This window comes from Gallus gallus, chromosome Z (genome assembly GCF_016699485.2).
Source record: "Gallus gallus isolate bGalGal1 chromosome Z, bGalGal1.mat.broiler.GRCg7b, whole genome shotgun sequence".
Lineage (NCBI taxonomy): Eukaryota > Metazoa > Chordata > Aves > Galliformes > Phasianidae > Gallus > Gallus gallus.
Window position 1 is genome coordinate 7,947,869 of NC_052572.1, and position 27,091 is coordinate 7,974,959.

General features: G+C 44.1%; 3 protein-coding genes and 1 non-coding gene across 15 annotated transcripts in view; 2 read left to right on the forward strand and 2 right to left on the reverse strand.

Annotated features, from left to right (window-relative positions):
* UBAP2 (ubiquitin associated protein 2) overlaps nt 1–27,091 on the reverse strand; it is a 227,114-nt gene that overhangs the window by 141,762 nt on the left and 58,261 nt on the right. For 6 of the 12 annotated variants that reach the window (XM_040655470.2, XM_025144699.3, XM_025144697.3 and 3 more), the window contains 9 exons: nt 26,395–26,669; nt 25,725–25,897; nt 24,412–24,622; nt 23,209–23,248; nt 19,631–19,814; nt 18,192–18,258; nt 16,731–16,926; nt 15,406–15,497; nt 14,948–14,998 (listed from right to left, as the gene is read on the reverse strand). In XM_040655470.2, the coding sequence (XP_040511404.2) occupies nt 14,948–14,998; nt 15,406–15,497; nt 16,731–16,926; nt 18,192–18,258; nt 19,631–19,814; nt 23,209–23,248; nt 24,412–24,622; nt 25,725–25,897; nt 26,395–26,669 (1,289 nt within the window). The remainder of the gene's footprint in view (nt 1–14,947; nt 14,999–15,405; nt 15,498–16,730; nt 16,927–18,191; nt 18,259–19,630; nt 19,815–23,208; nt 23,249–24,411; nt 24,623–25,724; nt 25,898–26,394; nt 26,670–27,091) is intronic. The other 6 variants (NM_001398300.1, XM_040655471.2, XM_040655468.2 and 3 more) reach the window with 2 other exon arrangements.
* LOC776018 (interferon type A1/A2-like) lies at nt 515–9,054 on the forward strand. Its single transcript, XM_015277438.4, has one exon. It carries the CDS (start codon nt 1,668–1,670, stop codon nt 2,604–2,606), a length of 939 nt encoding a protein of 312 aa, XP_015132924.2. The 5' UTR covers nt 515–1,667; the 3' UTR covers nt 2,607–9,054.
* On the forward strand, nt 9,305–10,030 carry LOC768614 (interferon type A3-like). Its single transcript, XM_015277440.4, has one exon. It carries the CDS (start codon nt 9,372–9,374, stop codon nt 9,951–9,953), a length of 582 nt encoding a protein of 193 aa, XP_015132926.2. The 5' UTR covers nt 9,305–9,371; the 3' UTR covers nt 9,954–10,030.
* Nucleotides 26,189–26,273, reverse strand: LOC112530792. Its single transcript, XR_003072605.1, has one exon. It is a non-coding gene; the product is annotated as a small nucleolar RNA SNORD121A (small nucleolar RNA).

Consider the following 27,091-nt stretch of genomic DNA (forward strand, 5'->3'; position numbering starts at 1 on the left):
GACAAGCTGAGGGAGCTGTGCCTGCGCGGTCAGGAAAACACAAAGCACCAGGGAGACCACGTTATAGCCTGCCACTACTTAAAAGGGACCTTATAAACAGGAAGGAAATCAACTTTCCACACGGGTAGATAGCGACAGAACACGGCTTTAAAATAAAAGAGATTAAGATCAGACGCCACGGGGAGATGCAGGTGAGCCACTGGCACAAAATGCCCAGAGAGATTCTGGATCCACCATTCCCAGGGGTGCTCAAGGCCAGGCTGGATGCAGCACTGGGAAGCCTGCTCTACAGCTTCAGTTTTGCGGTTGGCAACCGCGCCCGAGGCAGCGAGTGGGAACGAGATGACCGCCGAGGCCCCTTCCAACCCAAGCCATTCTATGACTCAAAGGGGGCCAACGCGACATCTGGAGTGGGAAACATAAACACGGACTGAAATGGCAGGACAAGGGGCGACGGCTTTCAGCTAAAAGAGAGGAGCTTCACATTAGCCGTTAGCAACAGACTTTGTCCGTTGAGGGGAGGTGGGCCGCAGGAAAACCTCACCCAGAGAACCCGAGGATGCCCCAGCACGGGAAGCCTCCAACGGCAGGCTGGATGGGGCTACGGGCAACCCGCTCGAGTGGAAGGCACCCCTGCCGACGGAAAGACGGTTGGAAGCAGATGGCATCTGAGGTCCCTTCCAACGCAAACCACCCTCTCATTCCCTCAACTCCTCCAGTCTCCTCATCCTCAAAAGGTGCTTAAAAACCACATCAGGGGCGTCATCCCCATAAACGTTTGAGGACTCCTCCTGGACGGCAACAAACCTTTGGCCTTCGCAACGCAAGATCCTTGGCTTACAGCTATCCGCCTCCTGGTACATTTCCTCCTTCTCACCACATGCCACAGGAAGCAAGGAAAAGAAAAGACGGTGGAGGAAGGAGACGCGTCGTCTGAGGAGCACCACAGCCACAGACCCCGCTCGGAAGGATATCTTCCCTTTCTCCTTCTTCCTCAAGCACAAGCCTTTCCAACGTATTCTCAACAGCTTCCAACACAGGCGGCGCTGCCTACTCCCACCACAACCACAGCCAACCCAGAGCTCCTCACGCCACCGGAAACTACCCAAGGTTCTCCCAGCACGCATCACTTTTCCATGCTTTGTAAAAAACAAACAGAAACAATGCACAGAAAGCAAACCACGGGCAACACACATCTCACTCAAGTCGAAAGACCAAGACCCATTACAGCACTAGGGCATTACGTAAGAAAAGTAGAGTTGAACAGGAAGAGGGATTTCACCAAAGGACACACCAGAGCTCTCGCCGCACGCCTCAGGGAAAGGATGAAAAAAAAATAGCTGCACAACAGCTGACCCAGAAGATTCCGCCCCACCACTTTCACATCCCCCTCCCGGCCCTCGCAGCCAGCCACCCCAGAACACACCGCCGGACCAGGATCTCCACCAACCGCCCCACACACAGACAAGGCACTTGCTCCCAGACCACAAAAACCAATAGCCAAAAGTGAAAGCCACAGACAAAATCTCTCGGCAACAGGAAAGCGAGGAAGGGAAAGATGCCACACCACATAAAGCCGGCACCGTGGCTGCACACAGACCACTGCCACCACCCGCACCACCACCGAGCCCCACCAGGCTCCTGCCCAGCACAACGCGAGTCCCACCATGGCTGTGCCTGCAAGCCCACAGCACCCACGGGGGTACGGCATCCTGCTGCTCACGCTCCTTCTGAAAGCTCTCGCCACCACCGCCTCCGCCTGCAACCACCTTCGCCCCCAGGATGCCACCTTCTCTCACGACAGCCTCCAGCTCCTCCGGGACATGGCTCCCACACTACCCCAGCTGTGCCCACAGCACAACGCGTCTTGCTCCTTCAACGACACCATCCTGGACACCAGCAACACCCGGCAAGCCGACAAAACCACCCACGACATCCTTCAGCACCTCTTCAAAATCCTCAGCAGCCCCAGCACTCCAGCCCACTGGAACGACAGCCAACGCCAAAGCCTCCTCAACCGGATCCACCGCTACACCCAGCACCTCGAGCAATGCTTGGACAGCAGCGACACGCGCTCCCGGACGCGATGGCCTCGCAACCTTCACCTCACCATCAAAAAACACTTCAGCTGCCTCCACACCTTCCTCCAAGACAACGATTACAGCGCCTGCGCCTGGGAACACGTCCGCCTGCAAGCTCGTGCCTGGTTCCTGCACATCCACAACCTCACAGGCAACACGCGCACTGAGCCCCAAACGCACCTCCCACCCTTGTCCTATTTATCTATTTATTCAACTATTTATACAAACGCCTATTTATTCTTCTATTTATTCTTCTATTTATTCAGACAAAATAAAGCTCTCCTTTTCAACACTGCCTGCGAGTGCCTCCTTTCGCTCAATCACAGAAGCCCCTTTCGGGGGCAACCAAACCTGGGATTCTCACACACAGCTCCGAAAACTCTGCTACCCGCTTACGTCTTGCGTAGTCCTGGCAGGGGGAGGGAGGTCCACAAGTTCGGCACAAAAAGCAACCAAAGCAGGGACACCTGCAGCGGGCGGCAGGACCGTCCGGTTTTGGCTAACAAGGTTGAACAAATCAGCTGATAATCAGTTTCAGCACAGAAGCTTGACGGCCACAGCGGTACCGCAGTGACGGGTTTTGCTTCGTTAATGTGAAATTAGCCCTACAGGTAACTCACGTCTCGAGTGCCATGATCAAGAACACAAAGGCGGCGTACCACTGCAGTAGATGACTCTTCACGCAAATCCTGTCAAAACATCGCCCCACAGGGAGAAACCCACAAGCTTCAGCTTCTAAGGGGAAGCAGAGCTATCTTGGGGAAGCAGAGAAGAGAAAGGCAGAGAGAAGGAAGGAGACAAGAGAGCTAAGAGACGGGAAGCTACACTCATCTTACTCCGCCAAGACAGGGCACCTTCTTGGCAACCACTCTGCCTCACCCTCTCTCTGGGTGGAGAACACTGGGACAGCATGGATTTGGATACCCCCATGTCTTCGTTCCAGCTGGGACAGAATTGTTCTCTTCAGAGCGCCTGCTACGATGCGGCGTTTTGGTTCTAGGAGAAAAACAATGCTGGTAACACACCGACGCTTATTCTTGCCGCCAAGCGGTGCCGCACCGAGCCAAGGCCGTTCTCAGCAAAAGCCCCAAGGAGCTGGGAGGGAGCGGAGTTAGGACTGCTGACTTAAACTGGCCCAAAGGGCTATCCCCCACCATACGACATCAAGCAGGAGGAGTTTTGAGGAGGGTGGGAGTTCAACTCGCTCGCTTGCTCTTCCGCTCCTCACGTGGCTGCAATGCCGCTCTCCGTCCTATCAGAAAAGTCACGGCTGTCAGGAAAAGTCCCCGGTGACTGCAAAAACGGAAACATCGCTCCCCCTTCTAGGAAAGGAGGAAGGAAGACGCGGGGAACTACAGCCAGGTGAGCCTCACCCCTCTGCCTAGGAAGATCACGCAGCAGATCTGCCAGCAACAGAGGGACGAGCAGGTGATCCGACACAGCCTGCATGGCTTCACCAAGGGCAGATTGTGGTGAAGCAGTCTGGTTATAATGCTGTTAAAACACCGACACTAATTGTTGCTGACACGTGGTGCTGTACAGAGTGAGGTCCATTCTTTGGAGATGCATTGCCTGCTGAGCACCGTATTCCAGGACAGTGCTCCAAGCTCATCGTAACGTGGCCCAGATTGCAATGATTTTTCAGATGCCTTATGTCTTCCAGAACACTAACATCCAGTGAGCCACCGTTTCCACTCTTCCTAACCTTTAGGACCTCTTCTAGTTCTTCAGGTGTCCCAACACTCAAGCCCAGTAATCGACAGTCCATGTCAAGAACTTCTCAACCTCAGTGGTCATTTCTTCCATCACCTCAAGCAGTTCTTAGCTGACAATAATACCTGCTCCCAGACACAGGGCCCCTGCCACCGTCACTTCAATAAATACTTTTGATCCATCCAGAATTTTATCCAGCACAACACCACAATGTTTATAACTGGGACCACGTTTGTCTTTAGGATCCTGCCTGTTTTCAACGCGTGGATACACTCACATGGGAGACGGAAACTGAAGCTCCTCTCACAGCCTACTCCAAGCATCTCAACATCCAGTGACTGTCCCTATACAACAGCAATAGCCACCCAGCAAGAGGAACCAGCCACAGCTTGGGCTGGGTCAGCCCAGCACTGCTCGCTAAGCCTTCTTCCACTTAAGGTCCACAGCAACAGGGAGACAGGCATGACTGAGCCCAGCCCATTGGCACCACATCAAGGCCTGAGTCTGGCTACGACACAGCCCATCCTGTCACAACTCCTGGCCCACTCCACAGCCCAAACTTGTTTGGAATGCAAGGAGCAAGTCTTCACCACGAGAGGCAATCAGGAGACAGATTGATGCCATTTGGAAGAGGAGCAGCAGTTATTACCCAGAGCATTATGGAGGCCATTTGTACTGCCCCTGATGGAGGGGGAAGGTCCCAGTGGACTACATATAGCACATGCATGTTGACATCTATTGATCATATTGTATTTTTTTATTTTTTCACCCATTTTTTAAATCCATCTTCTCTAATATTTAATTTATTTGCTTTTTTTTTTTTTTTCTTTATTCATTCCTTTTTTTTTTCTGGAAATAAAGGCTATATTGAAAAGAAAGATGAGGAGAGGCACTTATTCTGCACGTGCCACAGACAAGGGCAGGTTTTTTGCAGGCAGGCCTCCTGCAGTCTGCACACCTAAAGGTCCCTCATTCATCAACACCTCTGAGCTTCCTATCACTATTGTGGACCATGGGGTTGCTGTGGACTGGCACATCTCTTCAGTCACCAAGCTTAGAGACATCTCCCATGGACACTAGATCCTGGCAGTGCAAGTCCACTGTAATCACATGATGCTTGGCCCATGAGCTCTGCTTCTGCCACCACACAGCTGCTCCTTTCCCACTCCTCTCCCAGTACCAAGGTGTGAAAGCCACCTTCAACACACTCTGACACCACCAGCCTAGTTCTGCTGGCCTCTCAGCAATGTCCTGGGGCTGCCAGGGGCTTGCATGGATGAAGAGTATCTCAAAGTAAAGGTGGAGGGGTGGGGAGGGGAGGGGATGTCAACCATAGCCCTTCAAGATCTCAACAAAGAGTACTGCATCCAGGCCTGGGGCCCCCAGTACAGGAAGGACGTGGAGCTCTTGGAGCAGGTCCAGAGGAGGGTCACTAAGATGATCAGACGGCTGGAGCACCTCTCCTTTGAGGAAAGGTTAGGGAACTAGGCTTGTTTACCTTGGAGAAGAGAAGGCTACAGGGAGAACTCGTTGTGGCCTTCCAGTACTTGAAGGGAGCGTATAAACAGGAGGGGCAACGACTGTTTATGAGGGTGGATAGTGATAGGACAAGGGGGAATGGTTTTAAACTAAGACAGGAGAGGTTTAGGTTAGATATTAGGAGCAAGTTTTTCACACAGAGGGTGGTGACACACTGGAACAGGTTGCCCAAGGAGGCTGTGGATGCCCCATCCCCGGATGCCTTCAAGGCCAGGCTGGATGTGGCTCTGGGCAGCCTCGTCTAGTGGTTGGTAACCTTGCACAGGGGGGTTGAAACTCAATGATCATTGTGGTCCTTTTCAACCCAAGCCATTCTATGAAGGAGCTGCACACTACTGCTAATAAATCCACGCAGGAAGCACAAAAAAAAAATTGACAAAAAATACAGAATGTGCCCAGGGCCTGCTCACTGCTCACCTACCACCACCACCACTTTGCACTCCTACATCCCAACAGACCCTTCAAAAGAGCAACATCCCCTGTACACCACGCACCTAAGACAGCCTAACCCAGCCAGCACACACAGACACAGAGTACCACATGAAGTTAACTGACCACAAATCATCAGGACTGTCTTTTTCTTCACCCTTTGACCACCACCACAAAAAACACTTCCTTCAGGTACTATGCCCACCACAAGAAACCCAGAATGAGAAAACACCAAGGCCCAGTAACTCTGGTCTCCTGAAAAGGACTAAGAGGCTGTTCTCTGTGCTCAGTCAAACCACTTCCATGTCACCACTGTGAAGACAATGCTCTGTGCTAAAGCAAGTAGACACATCCCTTACAGCTAGAAAGTGAGGAAACAAGTTGGATCTTGGCAACTAAAGGAGAGTACAAACAAGTCGTTAGGATGTGCAGGGAGAAAATTAGAAAGTCAAAGCCCAGCTTGGACTCAATCTGACCACTGCAGTAAGAGAGAACAAAAAACTTTCTTTTACAAATACATTAACAGTAAGAGGAGGGATAAGGAGAATCTCGATCCTTTACTGGATACAGCAGGGAATGTGACCACTGAGGATAAGGAAAAGGCTGAGGTTCTCAACGTCTTCTTTGCATCTGCCTTTAAAAAGTCAGACGTTTTACAGATAGAGTACTCTATCTTCTGACCTGGAAACCTTGGGTGGGGAGTAAAATAAACTTTTGATTATTCAGGTAGAAACAGAGACCTCCTACTCCACTTGGACCGACACGAGTCCACGGGACCAGACTAGATCCACTTGAGGGTGCTGAGGGAGCTGGTGGAAGTGATTGGCAAGCCACTTGCCATAATCTGTCAGCGTTCCCTGTCAACTGGAGAGGTCCCATAGGATAGGAGGCTTGCCACTGTGACTCCCATCTTCAAGAAGGGTTGTAAGAAAGATCTGAGGAACTACAGGCCCGTCAGCCTGACTTCAGTGCCAGGAAATGTTATGGAGCACATCATCGTGAGGGAGATCACACAGCATGTGCATAGGACAACCAGAAGATCAGGCCCAGCCAGCACGGGTTCATGAAAGGCAGGTCCTGCTTGACCAACATGATCTAATTCTATGATCAAGTGACCCGTCTGGTGGATGAGGGAAAGGCTGTTGATGTAGTCTACCTTGACTTCAGTAAAGCCTTTGACACTGTCTCCCACAGTATTTTCCTGGAGAGGCTGGCAGCCCATGGCTTGTACAGATCTTTGCTGGGTAAATAACTGGCTGGATGGTCATGAGTGGTGCTCCCTAGGGGTCAGTATTGGGGCCTTTCCTGTTCAGTATCTTCATTGATGACCTGGATGAAGACACTGAGTGCACCCTCAATTTGGATGACACCAAGTTGGCTGGAAGTATCAATTTGCCTGGGGATACTAAGGCCCTGCAAAGCAATCTGAACAGACAGGATAGTTGGGATGAGGCCAGTGTGATGAAGTTCAACAAGGCCAAGTGCTGGGTCCTACACTTTGGCCACAACAATCCCAAGCAACCCTACAGGCTTGGGGCAGAGTGGCTGGAAGACTGTGCAGAGGAAACAGACCTTTAGGTATTGATCAACGCTCAGCAGAACATTAGCCAGCAGTATGCCCAGGTGGACAAGAAGGCCAATGCCATCCCGGCTTGTACCAGAAATAGTTTCGTCAGCAGGAGTGGAGAAATGATCAACCATCTGTACACAGCCCTGGTGAGGCCACACCTTCAGCACTGTGCTCAGTTACGGGCACCTCACTACAAAATAATCATCGAGGCCCTGGAGCATGTTCAGAGAAGGGCACTGAAGCTGTTAAGGGGTCTGAAGCACAAGTCTTATGGGAAGCGGTTGAAGGAGCTGGGATTGTTCACTCTGTAGAAGAGGAGGCTCAGGGGTGACTTGATCACACTCTACATCTACTTGAAGGGAGGTTGTGGTAAGGTGGAGGTTGGCCTCTTCTTCCATGTAGCTAGCAATAGGACTAGACAAAATGGTTTCAAGTTGCACCAGGGGAGATTCATGTTGAACATTAGGAAATACTTCCCCGAGACAGTGGTCAGGCACTGGAATCAGCTTGCCCAGGGAGGTGGTGGACTCTGGCGTTTTCAAGAAACGTTTATGTGTTGTACAGGGGGACATGGTTTAGTGGAAAACATTGCTGATAGGTAGACAGTTGGATTGGATGATCTTGGAGGTCTCTTCCAACATTGGTGATTCTACGATTCTAATATACTCAGCTACACAGCATGAAACAGGGTGCCCAGAGATGTCAATGTCCCATCCCTGGAGACATTAAAGGCCAGCTTGGACCAGGCTCTGAGCAACCTGATCTAGCTGCAGATATCCTTGGTTCATTGCAGGGGGGTTGGTTTAGAACACCTTTAAAGGTCCCATCCAACTCAAACGATTCTGTGATTCCACACACATGGGACCTCACAGACTCCATCTTTTGAGGTAGATAAAGAGACCCACATCTCCTCAGCAGGTAACAGCAGAAGATGAGAGAAACACAGGACATTCAAACTTCAATTTCAAACTTTCTAAACCAATAAAGTGATAAAATTGTCATCTTTCCCAGGAATACAATTCAACACTCAAGGAGGGATTGGGAAGGTTGAGGGATATCCATCCTTGCAGACAGACAGAAGTATCACTCAATAAGGCGTTCAGAAAATTCTGACAAAACTAGCCTCAGTACCAGATTGCAGTGAGAACCCTCAGGAAAGAGTTCTTCCACAATAAAATATTCAGCAAAAATTTCGAAACATGCTCTGACTCATTAAAAACAAAGAAAAAGGCAAACAGTGAAGTTCCAATACCATGAGATGTAGTTAAAAAGCAAACATCCAGTTCACATTGCAAGAAAACACAAGAACTGAGAATATTAAATTTTTCACAACAAAACTTTGTTTTGTTCCCCCCCCCCCCCCCTCCAACACAGCCCATGAAGACAACTGCCATGAAATTTACACAGCACTACAGCTTTCAAAGTACAAGAGCTCAGAGAAGACTTCGATTCAGAAATCTTTAGAGTTCAAAAAAAGGAAAGGAAAGAATAAAAACCAACAGATCTCCATCAGTTAAAATATTAAAAACTAAAGAAAAAAGCCAACTTGTTGAAGGATAGGATGTGTAGCAGAACTATGAGACTGACGTGAAATGCATCAAATCCAAACAGTCCAAAGTGTAATAAAAAATGATGCACTGATAGAAAACAAACAGAAATTGAATGCGCAAAACCAACAAACAATATTATTACATAACATCAAGAACTACATTTCAACAGGACTGGAGACTTCAGTAGGAGAAGAAAAATAACAGAACATTCAAAAGAAGCCAAAAACTAATGAACACATCCACAGCACAGATGCAACAAAAGCCAATGACACAGCATCCACCCCACAAACGCACTTGCTTGCAAACCACAAGAAATCAACAGCCAAAAACGAAAACCACAGACCGAAACTCCAGGCAACAGGAAAGTGAGGAAGGGAAACATGCCACACCACATAAAGCCGGCACCGCGGCTGCACACAGACCACTGCCACCACCCGCACCACCACCGAGCCCCACCAGGCTCCTGCCCAGCACAACGCGAGTCCCACCATGGCTGTGCCTGCAAGCCCACAGCACCCACGGGGGTACGGCATCCTGCTGCTCACGCTCCTTCTGAAAGCTCTCGCCACCACCGCCTCCGCCTGCAACCACCTTCGCCCCCAGGATGCCACCTTCTCTCACGACAGCCTCCAGCTCTTCCGGGACATGGCTCCCACACTACTCCAGCTGTGCCCACAGCACAACGCGTCTTGCTCCTTCAACGACACCATCCTGGACACCAGCAACACCCGGCAAGCCGACAAAACCACCCACGACATCCTTCAGCACCTCTTCAAAATCCTCAGCAGCCCCAGCACTCCAGCCCACTGGAACGACAGCCAACGCCAAAGCCTCCTCAACCGGATCCACCGCTACACCCAGCACCTCGAGCAATGCTTGGACAGCAGAGACACGCTCTCCCGGACGCGATGGCCTCGCAACCTTCACCTCACCATCAAAAAACACTTCAGCTGCCTCCACACCTTCCTCCAAGACAACGATTACAGCGCCTGCGCCTGGGAACACGTCCGCCTGCAAGCTCGTGCCTGGTTCCTGCACATCCACAACCTCACAGGCAACACGCGCACTTAGCCCCAAACGCACCTCCCACCCTTGTCCTATTTATCTATTTATTCAACTATTTATACAAACGCCTATTTATTCTTCTATTTATTCTTCTATTTATTCAGACAAAATAAAGCTCTCCTTTTCAACACTGCCTGCGAGTGCCTCCTTTCGCTCAATCACAGAAGCCCCTTTCGGGGGCAACCAAACCTGGGATTCTCACACACAGCTCCGAAAACTCTGCTACCCGCTTACGTCTTGCGTAGTCCTGGCAGGGGGAGGGAGGTCCACGAGTTCGGCACAAAAAGCAGCCAAAGCAGGGACACCTGCAGCGGGCGGCAGGACCGTCCGGTTTTGGCTAACAAGGTTGAACAAATCAGCTGATAATCAGTTTCAGCACAGAAGCTTGACGGCCACAGCGGTACCGCAGTGACGGGTTTTGCTTCGTTAATGTGAAATTAGCCCTACAGGTAACTCACGTCTCGAGTGCCATGATCAAGAACACAAAGGCGGCGTACCACTGCAGTAGATGACTCTTCACGCAAATCCTGTCAAACATCGCCCCACAGGGAGAAACCCACAAGCTTCAGCTTCTAAGGGGAAGCAGAGCTATCTTGGGGAAGCAGAGAAGAGAAAGGCAGAGAGAAGGAAGGAGACAAGAGAGCTAAGAGACGGGAAGCTACACTCATCTTACTCCGCCAAGACAGGGCACCTTCTTGGCAACCACTCTGCCTCACCCTCTCTCTGGGTGGAGAACACTGGGACAGCATGGATTTGGATACCCCCATGTCTTCGTTCCAGCTGGGACAGAATTGTTCTCTTCAGAGCGCCTGCTACGATGCGGCGTTTTGGTTCTAGGAGAAAAACAATGCTGGTAACACACCGACGCTTATTCTTGCCGCCAAGCGGTGCCGCACCGAGCCAAGGCCGTTCTCAGCAAAAGCCCCAAGGAGCTGGGAGGGAGCGGAGTTAGGACTGCTGACTTAAACTGGCCCAAAGGGCTATCCCCCACCATACGACATCAAGCAGGAGGAGTTTTGAGGAGGGTGGGAGTTCAACTCGCTCGCTTGCTCTTCCGCTCCTCACGTGGCTGCAATGCCGCTCTCCGTCCTATCAGAAAAGTCACGGCTGTCAGGAAAAGTCCCCGGTGACTGCAAAAACGGAAACATCGCTCCCCCTTCTAGGAAAAGGAGGAAGGAAGACGCGGGGAACTACAGCCAGGTGAGCCTCACCCCTCTGCCTAGGAAGATCACGCAGCAGATCTGCCAGCAACAGAGGGACGAGCAGGTGATCCGACACAGCCTGCACGGCTTCACCAAGGGCAGATCGTGCCTGACTAACCGGCTGGCCTCCTGCGATGGAGTGACCGTATCGGTGCACAAACGGAAGGCAACCGTTGCCATCTATAAGGACTTCTGCAAGGCTTGCACCACATCCATATCACTAAATCGGAGAGGCGTGGGTTCAAAGGCTGGACTACTCGCTGGATGAGGAATTGGTTGCATGGTCGCGGCCTCAGGGCTGCCGTCAATGGCTCTACGCCCAGGTGGAGGCCGGACACAAGTGGTGCCCCCCCAGGCTCCGCCTTGCGGCCACTGCTCCGCAACATCCTTATCAACAACACAGGTGAAGGCATCGACTGCACCCTCAGCAAGTTTGCGCACTTCACGCATCAAGCTGAGGAGATTTTGGTGAGAGGCCAGAGCACGGCCACAAGGACAACCAGAGGGCTGGAGCACTTCTCCTACAAAGACAAGCTGAGGGAGCTGTGCCTGCGCGGTCAGGAAAACACAAAGCACCAGGGAGACCACGTTATAGCCTGCCACTACTTAAAGGGACCTTATAAACAGGAAGGAAATCAACTTTCCACACGGGTAGATAGCGACAGAACACGGCTTTAAAATAAAAGAGATTAAGATCAGACGCCATGGGGAGATGCAGGTGAGCCACTGGCACAAAATGCCCAGAGAGATTCTCGATCCACCCTCATCCTATTTATCTATTTATTCAACTATTTATGCAATTATTTATCTATGTATTTAACTTAATATTGGACTACACTAAAGTTCATTTTTTGTAAAAATAAATAAATAATGTTTTTAGCATCTCCTTTGCTCAATCACAAGCACCTTTCAGGGGCAACCTACGCAAGGCCACTCTACTAATAATCAACAGCCAATAATGAAAACTACAAACAGATACTCAATTCAAGCCTCATTATACACTATCTATACCCCACACGTTTACCACAGCTCCCGTAGTCTGACATATTGATACACCAACAGCAGCTCCAGTAACATGAGCAATGCATCTCAGCCACCACCTCAACTCTTCCCTTTACTCACCAGAGATACTGCTAAGAGCTGTCAAAATCCCTTTCGCCATGGTTCCTCATCACCTTCTTATTAAACCGAATCCATTTGTTTGTATCTTATTTTTCATCTGTTGAGTATTTATATGATGGAACTAAAAGCTTTCTGTAAGATATTTGCCAATAGTTTTGCTATCAGAATCATTAAAGCATCAATGGAGAGAATAAACCTCCCTGTGTTGTGTACCCACCCACCCACCCACCCACCTCCACAAAGGCCTCAGGAGATCCCCAGATTCTTGTCTGCGCACAGGCACCTGCAAGGATGGACATTCTTCCATACGTTTAAGGCCAATCTTCATCTCCTGTCTGCCATTAACTTGCTAAGAACATGCCAAGGCACTGGGTAGATCTGCCAAAGATCCTGCACATCTACTGAGTACTCATCTCTAACTTTTTCTTACTTTGTTAACTGTTGTGCATATAAATCATGAGATTTTTCCTAAAATGTTTGGACATTCATTTTATTCAAGTCACTTGTTAAACAGGCATAGCAGTGAGATATTCAGACAGTTGTGCATTCAGAGTCCCTCACACATTCCCAGCACAAGTCTTATTCTCTGCACCAAGCCAATACTTGCAGCCATGGGCAGCTTACTTTGTACCAGTGCCAATGCTGTCCTGACACAAGAGGAGCCTCACAGACATGCCCCCACAGCTGTGACAAACATAGCTCCATTGGTTGATAAGCAAAGGTGACAGCAATCCCAAACAGATAGGAACAGTCTCTTTCTGAACACACAAACCTAAGAATTGGCCAGCCTGAAGATTGTTAAAATCATCTAGGAGTTACAGCATCCTATCCAGCAAACACTTATTCCCTGATGCTCAATTTGTCTAACTCCTTTTCTACTTTTCAAGAACCGAAGCTTAAAGCACCAGATACCATCTTCATCTCCTTCAACAGCATCTTCTGCCTTTATAGGTAAATGTAAACTACACCATCTTTCTGACACAAATGTCCACGGAAAAGTAAGGATGAAGCAGGACATAAGCATGCTCCCCACTACCAACAACAGCAGCCAGAGGCTCAGACATGGGCTTGGAGCAGCGTACATCTTTGCATTATAGTAGCAGCGGGTGCCCACACTGACCACAACCCTGCAAAACCCACAGCTCTTGCACCTCCTGCTCACCTGTACCGTGCACACTGCTGAGCCCAGGCCACAGTTAATGTTTCCTCTCGTCTCACATTTTTTACCCACAGTGAGCCAACATAGGGGCCCTTCCCACATTTCCAAGACTTTTTGCTCACTGTCAAGTCACCACAAACATGTCGCCACAGTTCTGTTTTGTGAAGAGAGCATCTGTTCTAGAATGACAAACCTACTTCTAACACTTCTGCAACACAGCTTTCATTACTGGTAGCTCTTTTTTTTTTAATTTTTTTTTTAGCCGAGCATGTTCTTGCTTGTGTCTGTTGACCACTTCTTTACCTCACTTTCTTTACCTTCATCTTCCACTGAACAACTTCCCAATAACAAAATAGTCAATTTTCCACTATAGTTGGGGGACAACTATGAAGCTTCTTTTGAAGCTAAATATTAGTATTTTTTCCATGGCTTTTCTTTACCCCATTGCAGGAAAAATTCACCCTTTTTAACTTTATCTGTTACTTCTGTTTTTGGTCTCACTTGTCATTTCTTCTGGCAATACATTTTTTTTTCCAGCATCCCATTAATTATCAGTTATTATCCACATTTTTTTTTTCCATCTCAATTCAGCTGTCAGACTGGGCTTTTTGAAACCATTTCTTTCTCAACTGCTTTCTATTTTCAAGTCTTAACCACAGCACTATCCTGTGTGCCTACCCTTCGATTTTCAGTATTTTTCTGGGACATACTTTTAGTCCATTTTGCTAACCCCCAGATTCCACATGGAAGATGTGGTGCTTGCTTGAACTTGGCCAAAACATTCACCCAGTAATACCTCATCTCTTCAGATCACTGCTCTTTACCTTCACTTTTTGCCTTTATGCATACAGTGCACTGCTTTACCCTTTTACTTTTCTGAGTTACATGCTACCATCCTCACCTCAGTTTTCAGGGTAAGGGGTAACAACTCTTCGTCTTTTTACATTCTAGGCTAAGGATCCTTACGAGTCTAACTGCCTGTTATCTGAGTTTCTCTCATATGTCCTGCATATTTTGGATTCAGTTAAAAAAAAAACTTTTTCATACTTTCCCTGTTTGTTGCCGTAATGCATACTGCAAATATGTCAGACTCTAATAGCCTTCTCAATCCATAACATGCACACAATAGCTGTCAACATGTATACTATGCCACTACAGATGTCTATTTGTGTACTATGCCACCCCTTGCTACGAGAAGTTCATACTCAGTTTTCAATCAGAATTGATGAGATTTCATAATGTTGCTTCAATATAGGTAAAAGAATTCTAGTCAAAGCACAGAACATGCTTTATATTCCATTTGCAGATGGACAAATGGAATAATCACTCTATATCAGTCTACAGTATCTAGTGAAATCATTTCTGGATATTCAAAAAACAGAAAATGAAACATATAGATAAGCTCTTAATCACCATTATATGAAGTAATTTGTATTGTACAGTAATTTGCATGGTATAGATCATCAACACTGAAGATAACTTGTTCACAATGAAACAAACTCAAGCTATTTACTTACCATTGGCAGCCTGGATTGAAGCATCTGGAGATCATCATAACCATAAATCTGCTTGAAGACAGATAAAAATACAACATCATTATAACACTTTTCTCTGATGTTGCTGAATTCAGGGCTTTAAACAGTTTGATCTAGACTCAGCCTCAGTTAAAGGTGTAGGGCTTTATGTTGCATTGCGCAATGACAGAGCACCGTAGAATTTCCAGGAAAATAGAGTTAAGTAGAGATTGAAATATTTTGTCACTCTAATGTAGATCAGTCAGGTCCATACAAACAATTCTGAAGTTTTCTATTAATATCAGTGAACACCAATAAATATATTTCATATTTCTTCAACATTTAGAGCAAGAATTCCAGGTGCAATATGTGTCACCTCAATTGCCTTGGCATAGACAGCAGCAGGTCTGGAGGGCCCACTTGCATCAAGGTTTAAGGACAAGTACAATTAAATTGCTTACTGGGTAGGCAGGTAGAAGTCCTCCAGGTCCCACAATATACTGGTTATGCAACAAGGGTGGTACACCCTGGGGCAGGTTGGGGGGAGCTTTGCCTGTAGAACCAAAATACAGACACTTAAAAAAGACCTTTAGAAAAGAAAAGGCTTCAGCACTGAGACAAGATAGCTCGCAAGCCCTGGAGCTGCACTAACATAGCTTTCAAAGAGCAGAACAACACAAAGGAATTTAATGCCAGTTTATGAAATTGCCTCACATCCACACATCAAGGAAGGGAAAGCACAAACTACTTTAGATTTAAAACAATCCCATCAGAGAACAGTCCTATTTTGTCATTTAGTTAGGCAGAACTACAGGAAAGAAGTTCCCACAATTCTTAAGGTCTCTCTTGGAGGTAAAAATTTAGGCAATGTTCTTGATCTGAAAATAAATTCTTTCATTTTTTGCTCTGTCAGTACATTCCCCTTTGCTGCCAGCAATGGACTAATAAGCATTAAATGCTGCCAGTGCACCTTTTGTGGGGGACTTGTTGCAGCTGAGAAAAGGAAGAAGACTGAGACAGTTTCAGTTGCCTCCAAAAAGCAGAGGCAGAGGTAAAAGAAGGCACTTAAGTCGGTCAGATATTCCATTTACAGAGTACGGAAATGGGAAATGAGAAATTCTCATGTATAATTTCGATTTTAATACTTAAGTTGTTCACTTCCCTCCACAGAGTTTCCTTTTAGCAAGTTAAGTTGATCAGAGAAGCAGCAGAAACATACAGTATTGCTTTTACTTCAGTACAAGAAGCCTCCCCAGCTTCTCTGTTAAGTAGACCCTTTTTCCAATATGGTTATTGTTGTAGAAAAACCCAGACATCCATCAGATACTTCTTTCCTCTGTATATGTGGCAGTAGGGATGTGACATACGATAATCAAGCCACAGCAGTGTATTCTGATACTGTCTAATAAATTCAAGTCACAGAGAAGTCTGAAATTAAAGCTAATGTGAACTCACAGTGAAGAGCTAAAAGAGCTAATTACAACCTGGAATACAAACCAGGTAAATCTCCTAGTTCAAAACTACAAGTCAGAATTGCTCATGCCTATTTATAAAGCTCTCTGAGGCTAGAATGTGCAATATAAATGCCACATCACACCCTAACAAATTTCAAATACACAAAAGCAAGCAACTTTATTTTGTAAGCCAGCAAATAAAGCATGCTGAAAATGCTAGTCAAAGAGTGTGGATTTCTTAGCATAGTAGTTATTGCTGGTGAGATGCTTGACTGACAGCCCAGCAGAATGAAGTCTTCTGTCTATCCATGTGATCTGTTAATACTGCGAACCTGAAGACACTAAGGGAGCTGCCCGTGTGGTAGCAGCTGGTATAGACACACTGGTAACGCTCAGGCCAAGGCTGTTTGTAGTGTTCATACTGCTTGCCATGCTGACAACCGATGATGTGGTGCTAGTGGCTGAGGTTGAAGCAGCTGAAAAGGTTGTTGAGGGCTGGAGCGAAGTTGTGTTCTCAACACTAGTGTGCTAGAAAGAAGACAAAAAGGATGAGGATCACAGAGCAAATAAACCACAGTGAAAGATGTTGAGGGAAAAAAAACAACCATCTTTTAAGTAACATTAGCACATGCAAGAGAATGTTTAACAGAATATGCAGTAGCTACATACCAAGCAAGCAACTAAGTTGCAAGCTTGTGATTTTTAAATATTCATAGAAATTTACTACATGAAAACTAAATTCAAACAGCTATAGAACTGGAAAATTGTATCACAAAATTTCAAATGTCTGTCCATTGCTTGCCCTTGAGCTGCCTAATCATTTAAGCTGGTTCTTCTATTAATTAAGCTCTTATATTCTTTTAAAAGATGGCATTTGTTTTCAGAATCCAGCACAAAGCTCTTGGGATTTCCACAACGCACTTGTGCAATTGGAAAGATTAAAATTGCAATACCCCACAACAGACTCAATGCGGTCAACAAACAGACTAGGAATATTACAGGAACACCTAACTGTAAGGAAATTCATGGCTTGAACCCAGCATAATATAGTGCCTTCACTGTAAAAGCTGGCCACACTTGCAAAACACAGCATCATCATCAACAACACCATACAGAAGCTGTAACAACTCATGCACATGTCCTTCCTTCCTGTTGTGCAATTTTTCAAGTTATGCATTCACTCAGGATGAAGAACACAAACTAAAATACACACAAAGAAAAACCATACCTTAACTGGAATTGTACAGAAGTGTTCCATTACAGAACATAGCAGTCTGACTTACACTTGTGCAACCTCATTTACAGCACTGTGTTCAATACCATTTGCCTTTTCTCAAAAGTATTAAATACTCACATGACAACAATGCCATGTGATGAACTCTAATACTATCTGTCATGAGGCATTGTCATGATATATACCATTCCATCACTTGCATTTTGCCAGTTAACTTTTTTGGTGGAGATTGCTACTACTTCACCTTTCAGAGAGGTTTCAAACAGCCACTTTTAAAGGTAATTTCTAATACACTTATTGCACAAATTCTCTCATTATTCCATTTCCCTTTCCTGGCACAAAAATATTCTCTACAGCTGCACAACTGGTAAGCCTCTAACAGTTACTCTCAAAGTACAAATCACAAGTAGTAATGACAACTTTATCACCACTAGATGGCTAGCAGTCCTCCTATCGTGATGAACCCCTTCTCAGTTCTTGGCGTACTAGGACACAACAAACTTTTCTGTTTAACTAAGAACCTCTCAAAGTCACTATATGCTAAATATACAAGACTTACTGCATGTGATGTGCCTGAAGATAACACTGAGGCAGGGGAGAGGCTGCTTTGATGATTGGAAAGAGAGCTAGAAAGAAATTGCAAAGGATTAGTACAAAGTATTTTTCTTAGAACAACTTACACATACACATATCTCTATGTATACAGGGGCATTCATACACACATTCCTACAAGCGACTTTTTCTTTAGCCAATATCAAACTACCTAATGCTTAAAAGAAGCTTGTATGATAATTCAGAATAAATTACACACTGAGTTAACAGCAAATGCTTATATCAATTCTTCTAGGCAATGGCCCATAATAACCTTGGAAGTTTCAAAGACTAGTTTTGCTTTAAGTATTTTAAACTCTTCTCCATTTGCACGAAATAGTATGACGTTATTTCAGGCAGCAAGAAACGCTGCAGTCCAGCATACAGTTTTGAATTATTTCCTTGCCCACTTTCCCTTTCTTGTAAGAAGGCCCAGTCCATCATCTGACCTATGGCAGTGACTCAGACAAGCTGCAGCACAACCAAGCCAAGCACACTTGGAATTCAGGCATCATCCTTTCATGGCACTCAGTGTTTGCCCAACTGGTAACAACACTCCAGCTAAAATTCCTACAGACATAGACAGCTTTTCAACAAGTGTAGGGGTGTTTGTTTGTTTGTAATTTTGATGAAATCATTCTAGTTGGCTGACACTTTTACCATTTTATTCAACATTCATTAAAAGCAAAAAAACACAACACCAACACTAGTGCAAAAGAGAATCCACCACACCCCATCCGGCCTACAGATATAAAGCTGTATTATCCCAACAAATTAGCTTTGTTACAACAAATAAAGTACAAATGAGAGCAACACAAACATAACAAATCAGTACAGCTCCAGGATGTCACCTGCCTGAGGAAAAAGCTCAAGTAACAGGGACAAAAAATTCAGAGTGTAAAAGAGCAGTGCTGCATACACTTCAAGGAACACCAGCCTCATATTTCAAGTGTCTTAAGGAAATGTCTTACTGTGTGGTGTTTTGTTGTAATTTTTCTGACTCTACAGAATTATTTTAATTTAGAAAATTAATGAAGTCTTAAAGGGATCATTTCACACAAATTCAAGCATAAAGCAGACACTGTGGACAAAGCAGGAAAAGCAAAGTGGAAGAATCAATTCTGCTAATTTAGTTGGTGATATGGAAGCAAGAGCCCATTGAAACATAGAAGTGTTAATATGACATGGAAATTTGATGGCAGCACTGTTCTATCATTAACAGGCAGCCCATATTGCCTATTCTGCAAGCAAAAAAATCCTAGACTCTTGTGAATCTGTCTCTAAATTATAATTCATGACAGAAAAGGGGATCTCATTGTCTGACAGCTCCTATGTGCAATCACCCTTATATACACCTCTTACCCAGAATTTCACTCCCTTCACAGTTTACCACAACTTCCACTGTACCTGCTTAGCTGGGAGAGCGAGCTGCTGGCCAAGTCGCTGGACTGAGGCAAGCTGGGCAACGTTGCCACATGCTGTGATGCTGAAGGCAGAAGCGAAGTGGTAGTGGATACCACACTAGGCAGAGAACCAGCAGAAGGCAGTGAGGGAGAAGGTTCTGTCTTAGACACTGAAACTGATGAAGTAGCTGCAATGAGTTGAAAAGAGACATTCAAAGACGAATTCCAACATATCTGACTCCCAAGGTGGGTTCAGAAACACTACATGTAAGTATTTTACCTTTGTTTTACAGAAATCTGACTGATAGGAGCCGGGGTCAGTATTAAATTATCTGGCTACTACGGAATGAAGGAATGACAACACAGTGATCAGTTTCTCTCTCTAAGCTCCTCACGTAGAATACATTTCTGATTTTCACTGGTACACATGTTGTAAACTACAATCTTCAGCATGTTATCTCCCACTATCTGTTCACTTGCTTTTGCTCAAAAGTTCATCCTCATTTCAAAATTCTTAGCATTAAAGTTCAATCCATTTTCATAAACAAAACTTGCTTGCACTCTTTAAGGTAGCGCAAAAATCTACTCTTATCTACAGCTCCAGTTCTTCGCTCCAACCTACAGAGCACTTTTGATGTTTGGGATTTTGACTGCTTGAGTACAAAGGCACAAATAACTAATTTGGAGTACTGATTCAAATGTACATAGCAGTAGAACAAAAGAAGCTATAATAAAATGTCAAAGCTGAGCAAAGCATTATGCACAGTCAAATAGTTGTCAAATATTGTCTTTATTTAATCTAGATAACAACAGGTGGTTAGCATTTCTAGCCTATACACAGTAGAACTTGTTTACCATAAACGTGCATTTACCATTACTATCATAATTCCCAGCTCTTTCTCTTGTCCCCTGAAGAAGGATAATGCACAGAATTAGCCAGTCATACACCAAAAGAAATCTCAGAAATAGTTGAGCCATGTCACGTATGAGCCCTGTCTTGACCATGCCCTCATACACCACCAGAGGCCACTACCAAGTGGATCACTGCTATCCTACAATACTTGTGAAGTCTCACAGTCTTAGAATGTTCACTTGAAAGTATTACTGCTGACACTGGTTATTCCCTGAATGACCCAAGTCAGTTTGCCAGACTGGGTACTGTGCAAACAGAAAGCAAGAGGTCTTAATCTTGGCAATAAGCACAACGATAGCTGACAACAAAGGAAATTCAAGTGACCAAAAAAAAAAAAAAAAAGCATAGTGAGGACAATGGTATTATCTGATAGCTCCTGACAACATTCATATAGAAAGAAGTAAACACTACCTGAAACTCTAATACATTTGTGCCAGGATTCACCTCTTAAAATCAAATACATGTCTCCAGTATGAGGGAGAGTATCACCATCTTCATTAAAACTTTTTAAATTATGCCTGAACATGATGTGCAAGAAAACTAAAAGACAAACAGGATTTTCAGAATTATAATACTAACAAGTTTTGAGTTGCTATGAGCTTAAGAAGAACGAGACCTGGAAATTAAAGAGCAAGAGCAGGAAAGACAAGGGATGAACAACAAACGATACTAGAAGCAAATATAGAAAACAAAAGGCCACTGCCTTCAAGTGTTAACAAAAGGCAGAACAGTTTGGACACTTGAAACAGACACATGGGAGAAAACTGATCCCAGTTTCTGGGCCTGAGATAGAGAAAAACAGAAGTATTGTCAAAAGGGAGCTGGCACAGAAAGAGTTTAATTTAATGGCTATGGAATAACTACAAAAATACCAGAATTTCTCTGATCATTGCTTTTCATAGCAAAAACACAAACCCTGTAGTGAATTTCAAAAATCAGTTGTTAATTCTGTACATGACAAAGTTTTCTACATGTCCAAAGTTATCCTACATATTACAGTCTGTTGTGAGGTAAATCTTTGGACATGTATTCTCACTCCTGTTTACTTAAACTCAGCCTGACACCAATAAAATACTAATAAAATTAGTAGGTCTAAATACTCAAGTTCTTTCCGTGTTGAAATATAAAAAAGCTGGGCTACCTGAGAAGTTTAAGGGGAGGATAGACTAAGAAATGAAATGCTGGAATTCTAGAAGATATTAATTCAAGCTGCTTCCCTTAGAAATTTCCATAAAGCAGCATACAAAGGCCAGAAGAGCAAGAACTACATTTTAATTATTTTAACCCCAGGAAGAAAGCTTTAGGGGTGTGTGATTTTCACATAACACATGAGAAACACTGGTGACTGCTTATCTCTTTTGTAAGCCTTAGGGATGGAGATCTGCAAAGTCAGCACAAAACACAAACAAAGGAGGGAGTCTTTTGGCAACAAGGGTAGTCCCATTTTGACTAAAGGTTGCAGGAATGAGCTGCTTATGTTTCAGCACAGAATCTCAAAGGCCACAATGCTCACAGTGAAACCTTCTGCTTCATTAATATGAAATTAATATTAAAGTTAACATCCTTCAGTATGCTAAAGAGCAATAAGAAGAACCTGGTAAATATGTGACTATAATACTCAACTCTCCATGCAAATCCTGTTAAACCATCAGCCCACAGAAGGAAACAGATATGGCTTAAGTTCTAAGAGAAGGAAAACATCTTGGAGGGGCGCAGAGAAGAGAAGAGAGGGAAGAGTAAGGCAGAGAAAAAGAGGAGGGCAGAAAGTTAAGAGATAGGATGCTGAGCTCTTCTTCCTCAACCAAGATGGAGATACACCCTTGGTAATCATTGAGCCTCATCTCTTGGTGAAGAACAGCTGGGATACCTTGTGTTTTGCTAGCACTATTGTCACACATTAGTGCTACTAAAGCTACAGCATTTATCAACAGCAATCCCAATATGTTATGCCTGTCACTTCAATAAATCATCCGTTCTTTTTTAAATTTGTGAAACTGTCCAGTGAAAGCCCTTGTCTGGGGGAAGCTGGCAGGGAAAAATCAAAACTATACTCTTATAGAGACAAGTAGCGTTACAAGTAAAATACCACCCCTCAAGAGAGAAAAAAAAATGACCAAGATGAAAAGAAGTGTATCAAAGCACACTGTATTACTGTTACTCTACTGCAAGACTGCAAGCCACCCAGCAGAGGGAGCATGCTGGTCACTGTTATTCCCTACAGGATTGCAATCGAGCAATCGAGCACTATGCTCAACAACAGACGGTTTCAAAGAATGTGACTGTTTCTTTATTAACTAAATGCTATGCTAATTGCAGCTTTCCAAATGAAAATCGAAAAGAAGTTAAGAAATTGTATATTACATAGCTTCAGAATTTTTTTTAAAGGAGAAAAAGCAGTAAAGCAGCTTTTCTAATGCTTAATACTGCTCAGTGTTGCACAGTGGGTATAGATTCAACAGAGCTGTTTCCATTTTTCAGCCTTCCAATAAGCAAGCAGTACATCCTGTGCAAGTACAAAATCAACTCAAATTGATTAGTCAAGAATTAAGCAGGGAGAACTATATAGAAAGCCTTCAACCAGATGTCACTGCTAAAACTGCATGCATACCAAATTTTAAGGAAAGATCAGAAAAAAGAGTCCTGTTAACAAACATGCTCTGTAAACTTACTGTCAAGAGTTGCCTGTGCTCTAACACCACTGTGCCCGTTCTGTAAGCAAAGGAGAAATGAACACATTATCTTAGAATTATATTACACTTTCAGAATCAACCACACATGTAACATGCTTCATGCAAAATTCTACATTCATTCTAAATTGAAAGACTAGGCAGAAAATTAGCTTTTTACTGCCTTTAACATGTAAGTTCTCAAGTGCAAAGTGTTCTGAGCATATCTAATCCCACACACAGCCCATACTACACCCATCAGCAGGAGACTTTCCCCATGTACCGTGTATTACAAACTTCAGGTTCACATCAATATGAAAGAAAGAACTGCATTAACATATAGGAAACGGTTGTGCTTTTGATCTAATGCAACTCACAATTTTAACTATCCAAGTTACACAGAGACGCCAATTTTTTTCCATTGAAAGATAAGACTTGAGAAGCACCAGTTGCTTTTTGGATAACGCTGGAGTACAGAAGTGGATAGTCTACGCTTGATCCTCACCAGTACATACGAGCTAGTGCAGAAGACAAGTGTGACTGAGCCATTACATAACAAAGGCTAGAAGTAAATAAACTTACAAACTCCCACAAGTTCCTTACATATTTAATAAATTCTCTTAAGACAAATTTACAAGAGCACCTACTCTATATGGAATGAGCATCTCCCAAGAGAGATCCTCTCTGTCCTAAATCAGATCTCATCCCGCATGTTTTAAAATAAAACAGTATTAATTCCTAATGGTGTTTAAATCCAACAGAAGAATAATGCTGGAGAGGCCACAAACAGTTTGAGATCTATTGGCTAGATTCTTTAAGATTTAAAAAATGATCTACCTAAAAACTGTCAGGCTACAGCAAAACACCGTGAATACTATTCACATAGAGAGTCTCCTTTTTAAAACCTAAGCCTCAGGGAAGGAAGCTTAACTAGAATGTTAAGTATCACTAAAGAAAAAGATCAAACATCAACTTAAGATGCCAAGACCCACAAAATCAGAAGCATACACATTCTGAATACAGCATAGCCAAATAAAGACTACACAATAGGAAAAGTAAACACAAATAACACAGCAGGTATCAGGAATCAAAGAAGCCACTTGGTTTGGTTAGAAGTACTAATATAGCAGGGCAATAAAAGTCTAGGAGGTATGAGAGTATTTCACCTTTTCACCTCAAAGGCTTTTTTTTCTGAAATTCACTCACCGTAACTGCAACTGGAGTTGGTTCTGATGGAGCCATGGAGCTTTGGTATGGTATCCTACTATGTACAGAAGACTGGTCATAGGAGGAAGTTGTTGTTACTGGGCTAGTGCTCTGGGATGAGCAGGTCAGACTGGAAGAGGTGATGGCAGAGGTTGTGTAGGTGGACTCCTGTACTGTATTGGATATTGGCAAAGAGGTATTCAAAGGATCACTGGAAAAAGTAAAGATTATTTACCAAAATGGCAAATTAGATCTCAAACATCTTCATGAAAATATTAGCTCCTACAAAGGAGCTGATAAAAATACTTAAGTAAAACATGTAGTCAAATCTACATTTTTTATATTAGAAAATCATGAATAAGTATATTCTTTCTCTGGTCCCCAGTAATCACTTCTCCAAAACCACCAGTTGGGTTAACCACCATTCACCCTCCTCCTACCAGACCAATCAAAACAAGAGTTGATACAAGCAATTTTCAGTCATCTGCCTCCCGCTCAAATGATAAGCAACGATCATCTCTCTGTCTTAAAAAATTAGATCCACAAAGTCCACAAAGTCTTGTGTATGATGAGAAACACCAAGCCTCTTTTGACAATAGTATTCTAACACTGTAGTAACTATCTAACAGAATTAACTATGAGAAAAGGGGAAAAAAAAGTACTTCAAAACATGCACAAATATTTTATTAATGCATTTATAGAACTAGAAATAAATGTGGAAGTCCATTTTTAACTTGTGTTTCTGAATAAACTTCGGGAAGTTTTTTTTACCAATGCCCCTTCTTGAACAAGTAAGGAGGAAATAAATGAGATATTGATATATTTGTATTTATCATTATCAATGTTAGCATTTCAATAAGAGCTTCTGCATACTGAAAGTCTGGCTACTTATATGATTCTGTAGGAGCATCATATACACAACCCGGTACCATCTACTCACACAAAGATGGTACCATGTTCCACTCTCCTTGATCAAATGCAGGAAAACTTGCACTGCGAGGAAAAACCCTCCAGCAAATTTGAAAATCAGGACAATCAAGCATGAAGCAATTATATTAAGGCTAGCTTGCTTTAAGATTATTTACACTCATGTCACCTCCAGCTTCAAATCAACCCATCTGGAAGATTTTGGCTGTTATTACTGTTATTACTAAAGAGACTTCTCTTTCAACACAGTATCCACAGAAAAGAAAACCTTACAAGCCACTATATTTCTCTCTTCTACTAGATGGCAATTGTGTCTTGACATATTTTGCACAAATCTGACCCTTAAAGAGGATGTTTAAGGAGGCACGTGGGGAACTTGCACATACTTTACAGATTTTGAGTACAAGCTATTGTTGGTTGCCTGGCTGGCATTCTCACTGCTTGAAGCTGATCCAAACTCTGGGAGTGCAGGCTCTGATCCAAACTCCAAAGCTCCAAACTGAACATTTAACCCTGTCACATCTGCTGACCCAGGCATCTCCACTGCAGAGGCAGGAATCTTAAATGGAAGAAAAAAAAAACAAACAACAAAAAACAAGCCACAACTTTTTATTTGCCATCTACATTAACTCCTGTAACTACAGACTTCTTCAATTACTACCTCAATTGCTGCTGTCAACTACGTGTCACAACCCTCCAGTTTACATCACATAATTTTATTCCTGTAATCTCAAATTCACTTACTGATTCTGTGCCTTGATCTGCAGCTGAAGCTTAAGCCATGCAAATGCAAGTATCATACACATCTGCCTCCCTTTATCAAACATTTACCTTTTGGTCACTTAAGTCAATCCAAAATCACTCAGCAACAGTCATTTTCCACATAGCGCAATCAGATATGTGCTTGGAAAAGACAACATCATTGTATTTTGGACTGTAGAGCTATCTGCTTAGAAATCTCTGCTTCATAAACAGGATGCGTGATGGTTTTTGCTCCTCTCCTCCATAGTAACTCATATGCATTTACTAAGAATTGGGTGCCAACAAATTACCCACCTTGGATGCTGGAGTTATTCTTCGCTTTGGTGGTTTTATCTGTTTCTGCTGGTTTTGATGGGCTGTCACTGCCTGGTTATCCATAGACATAGTGGGAAGCTGTAACATCTTGCTGACAGCTGTGGAGGTGTCTACTGGTGAGGGCTCTCGGAGTTTTACCTGGGAGGAGAAGGACTCCAGCCCAGGAGGAGGTACAGGGACTGCCTGTGTTTGTTGTTGCTGTCGTTGGGTCAGTTGGCTCAGAATTGGGGATGGTTCCGGCTGGGATTTAAAGTCTGGTCAGAATTTGGGAAGAGAAATCAAAATTAAAGCATTCAACTCTGCTCTTCGTGCTATGCTCTTTAGCAAAAGTTGTGTTATTTGACACACTTGACAGCTACTGCTGCAAGTCTCTTCCAGAAATCATTACACAAGCTCTGCATAGAACATCATCATTGCATTAATAACGCCAATATATTAGTTCACTACCTTAAGTAACCAGTTCTTGTCAAGTATTTAGTTTTGTTTAAAAATAAGGAATTAAACTCATCTACACAGTTTCATAACACTATGCATTAGGTAACAAAAATTTTACGCATTACTTTAGTCAAACGCATCATGTTTCACTGCAAGTAATTGTGCAAATACACTCTAACTTTTAAGAGGGTTGGACTTGCAATTTAGAAGTATTATGAGTTCCTGCTTTACAAAGAAGATT

Bases quoted from the DNA above. Each gene is read 5' to 3' on its own strand.
- LOC768614 (XM_015277440.4), top strand. From the start codon at position 9,372: ATGGCTGTGCCTGCAAGCCCACAGCACCCACGGGGGTACGGCATCCTG.
- LOC776018 (XM_015277438.4), top strand. From the start codon at position 1,668: ATGGCTGTGCCTGCAAGCCCACAGCACCCACGGGGGTACGGCATCCTG.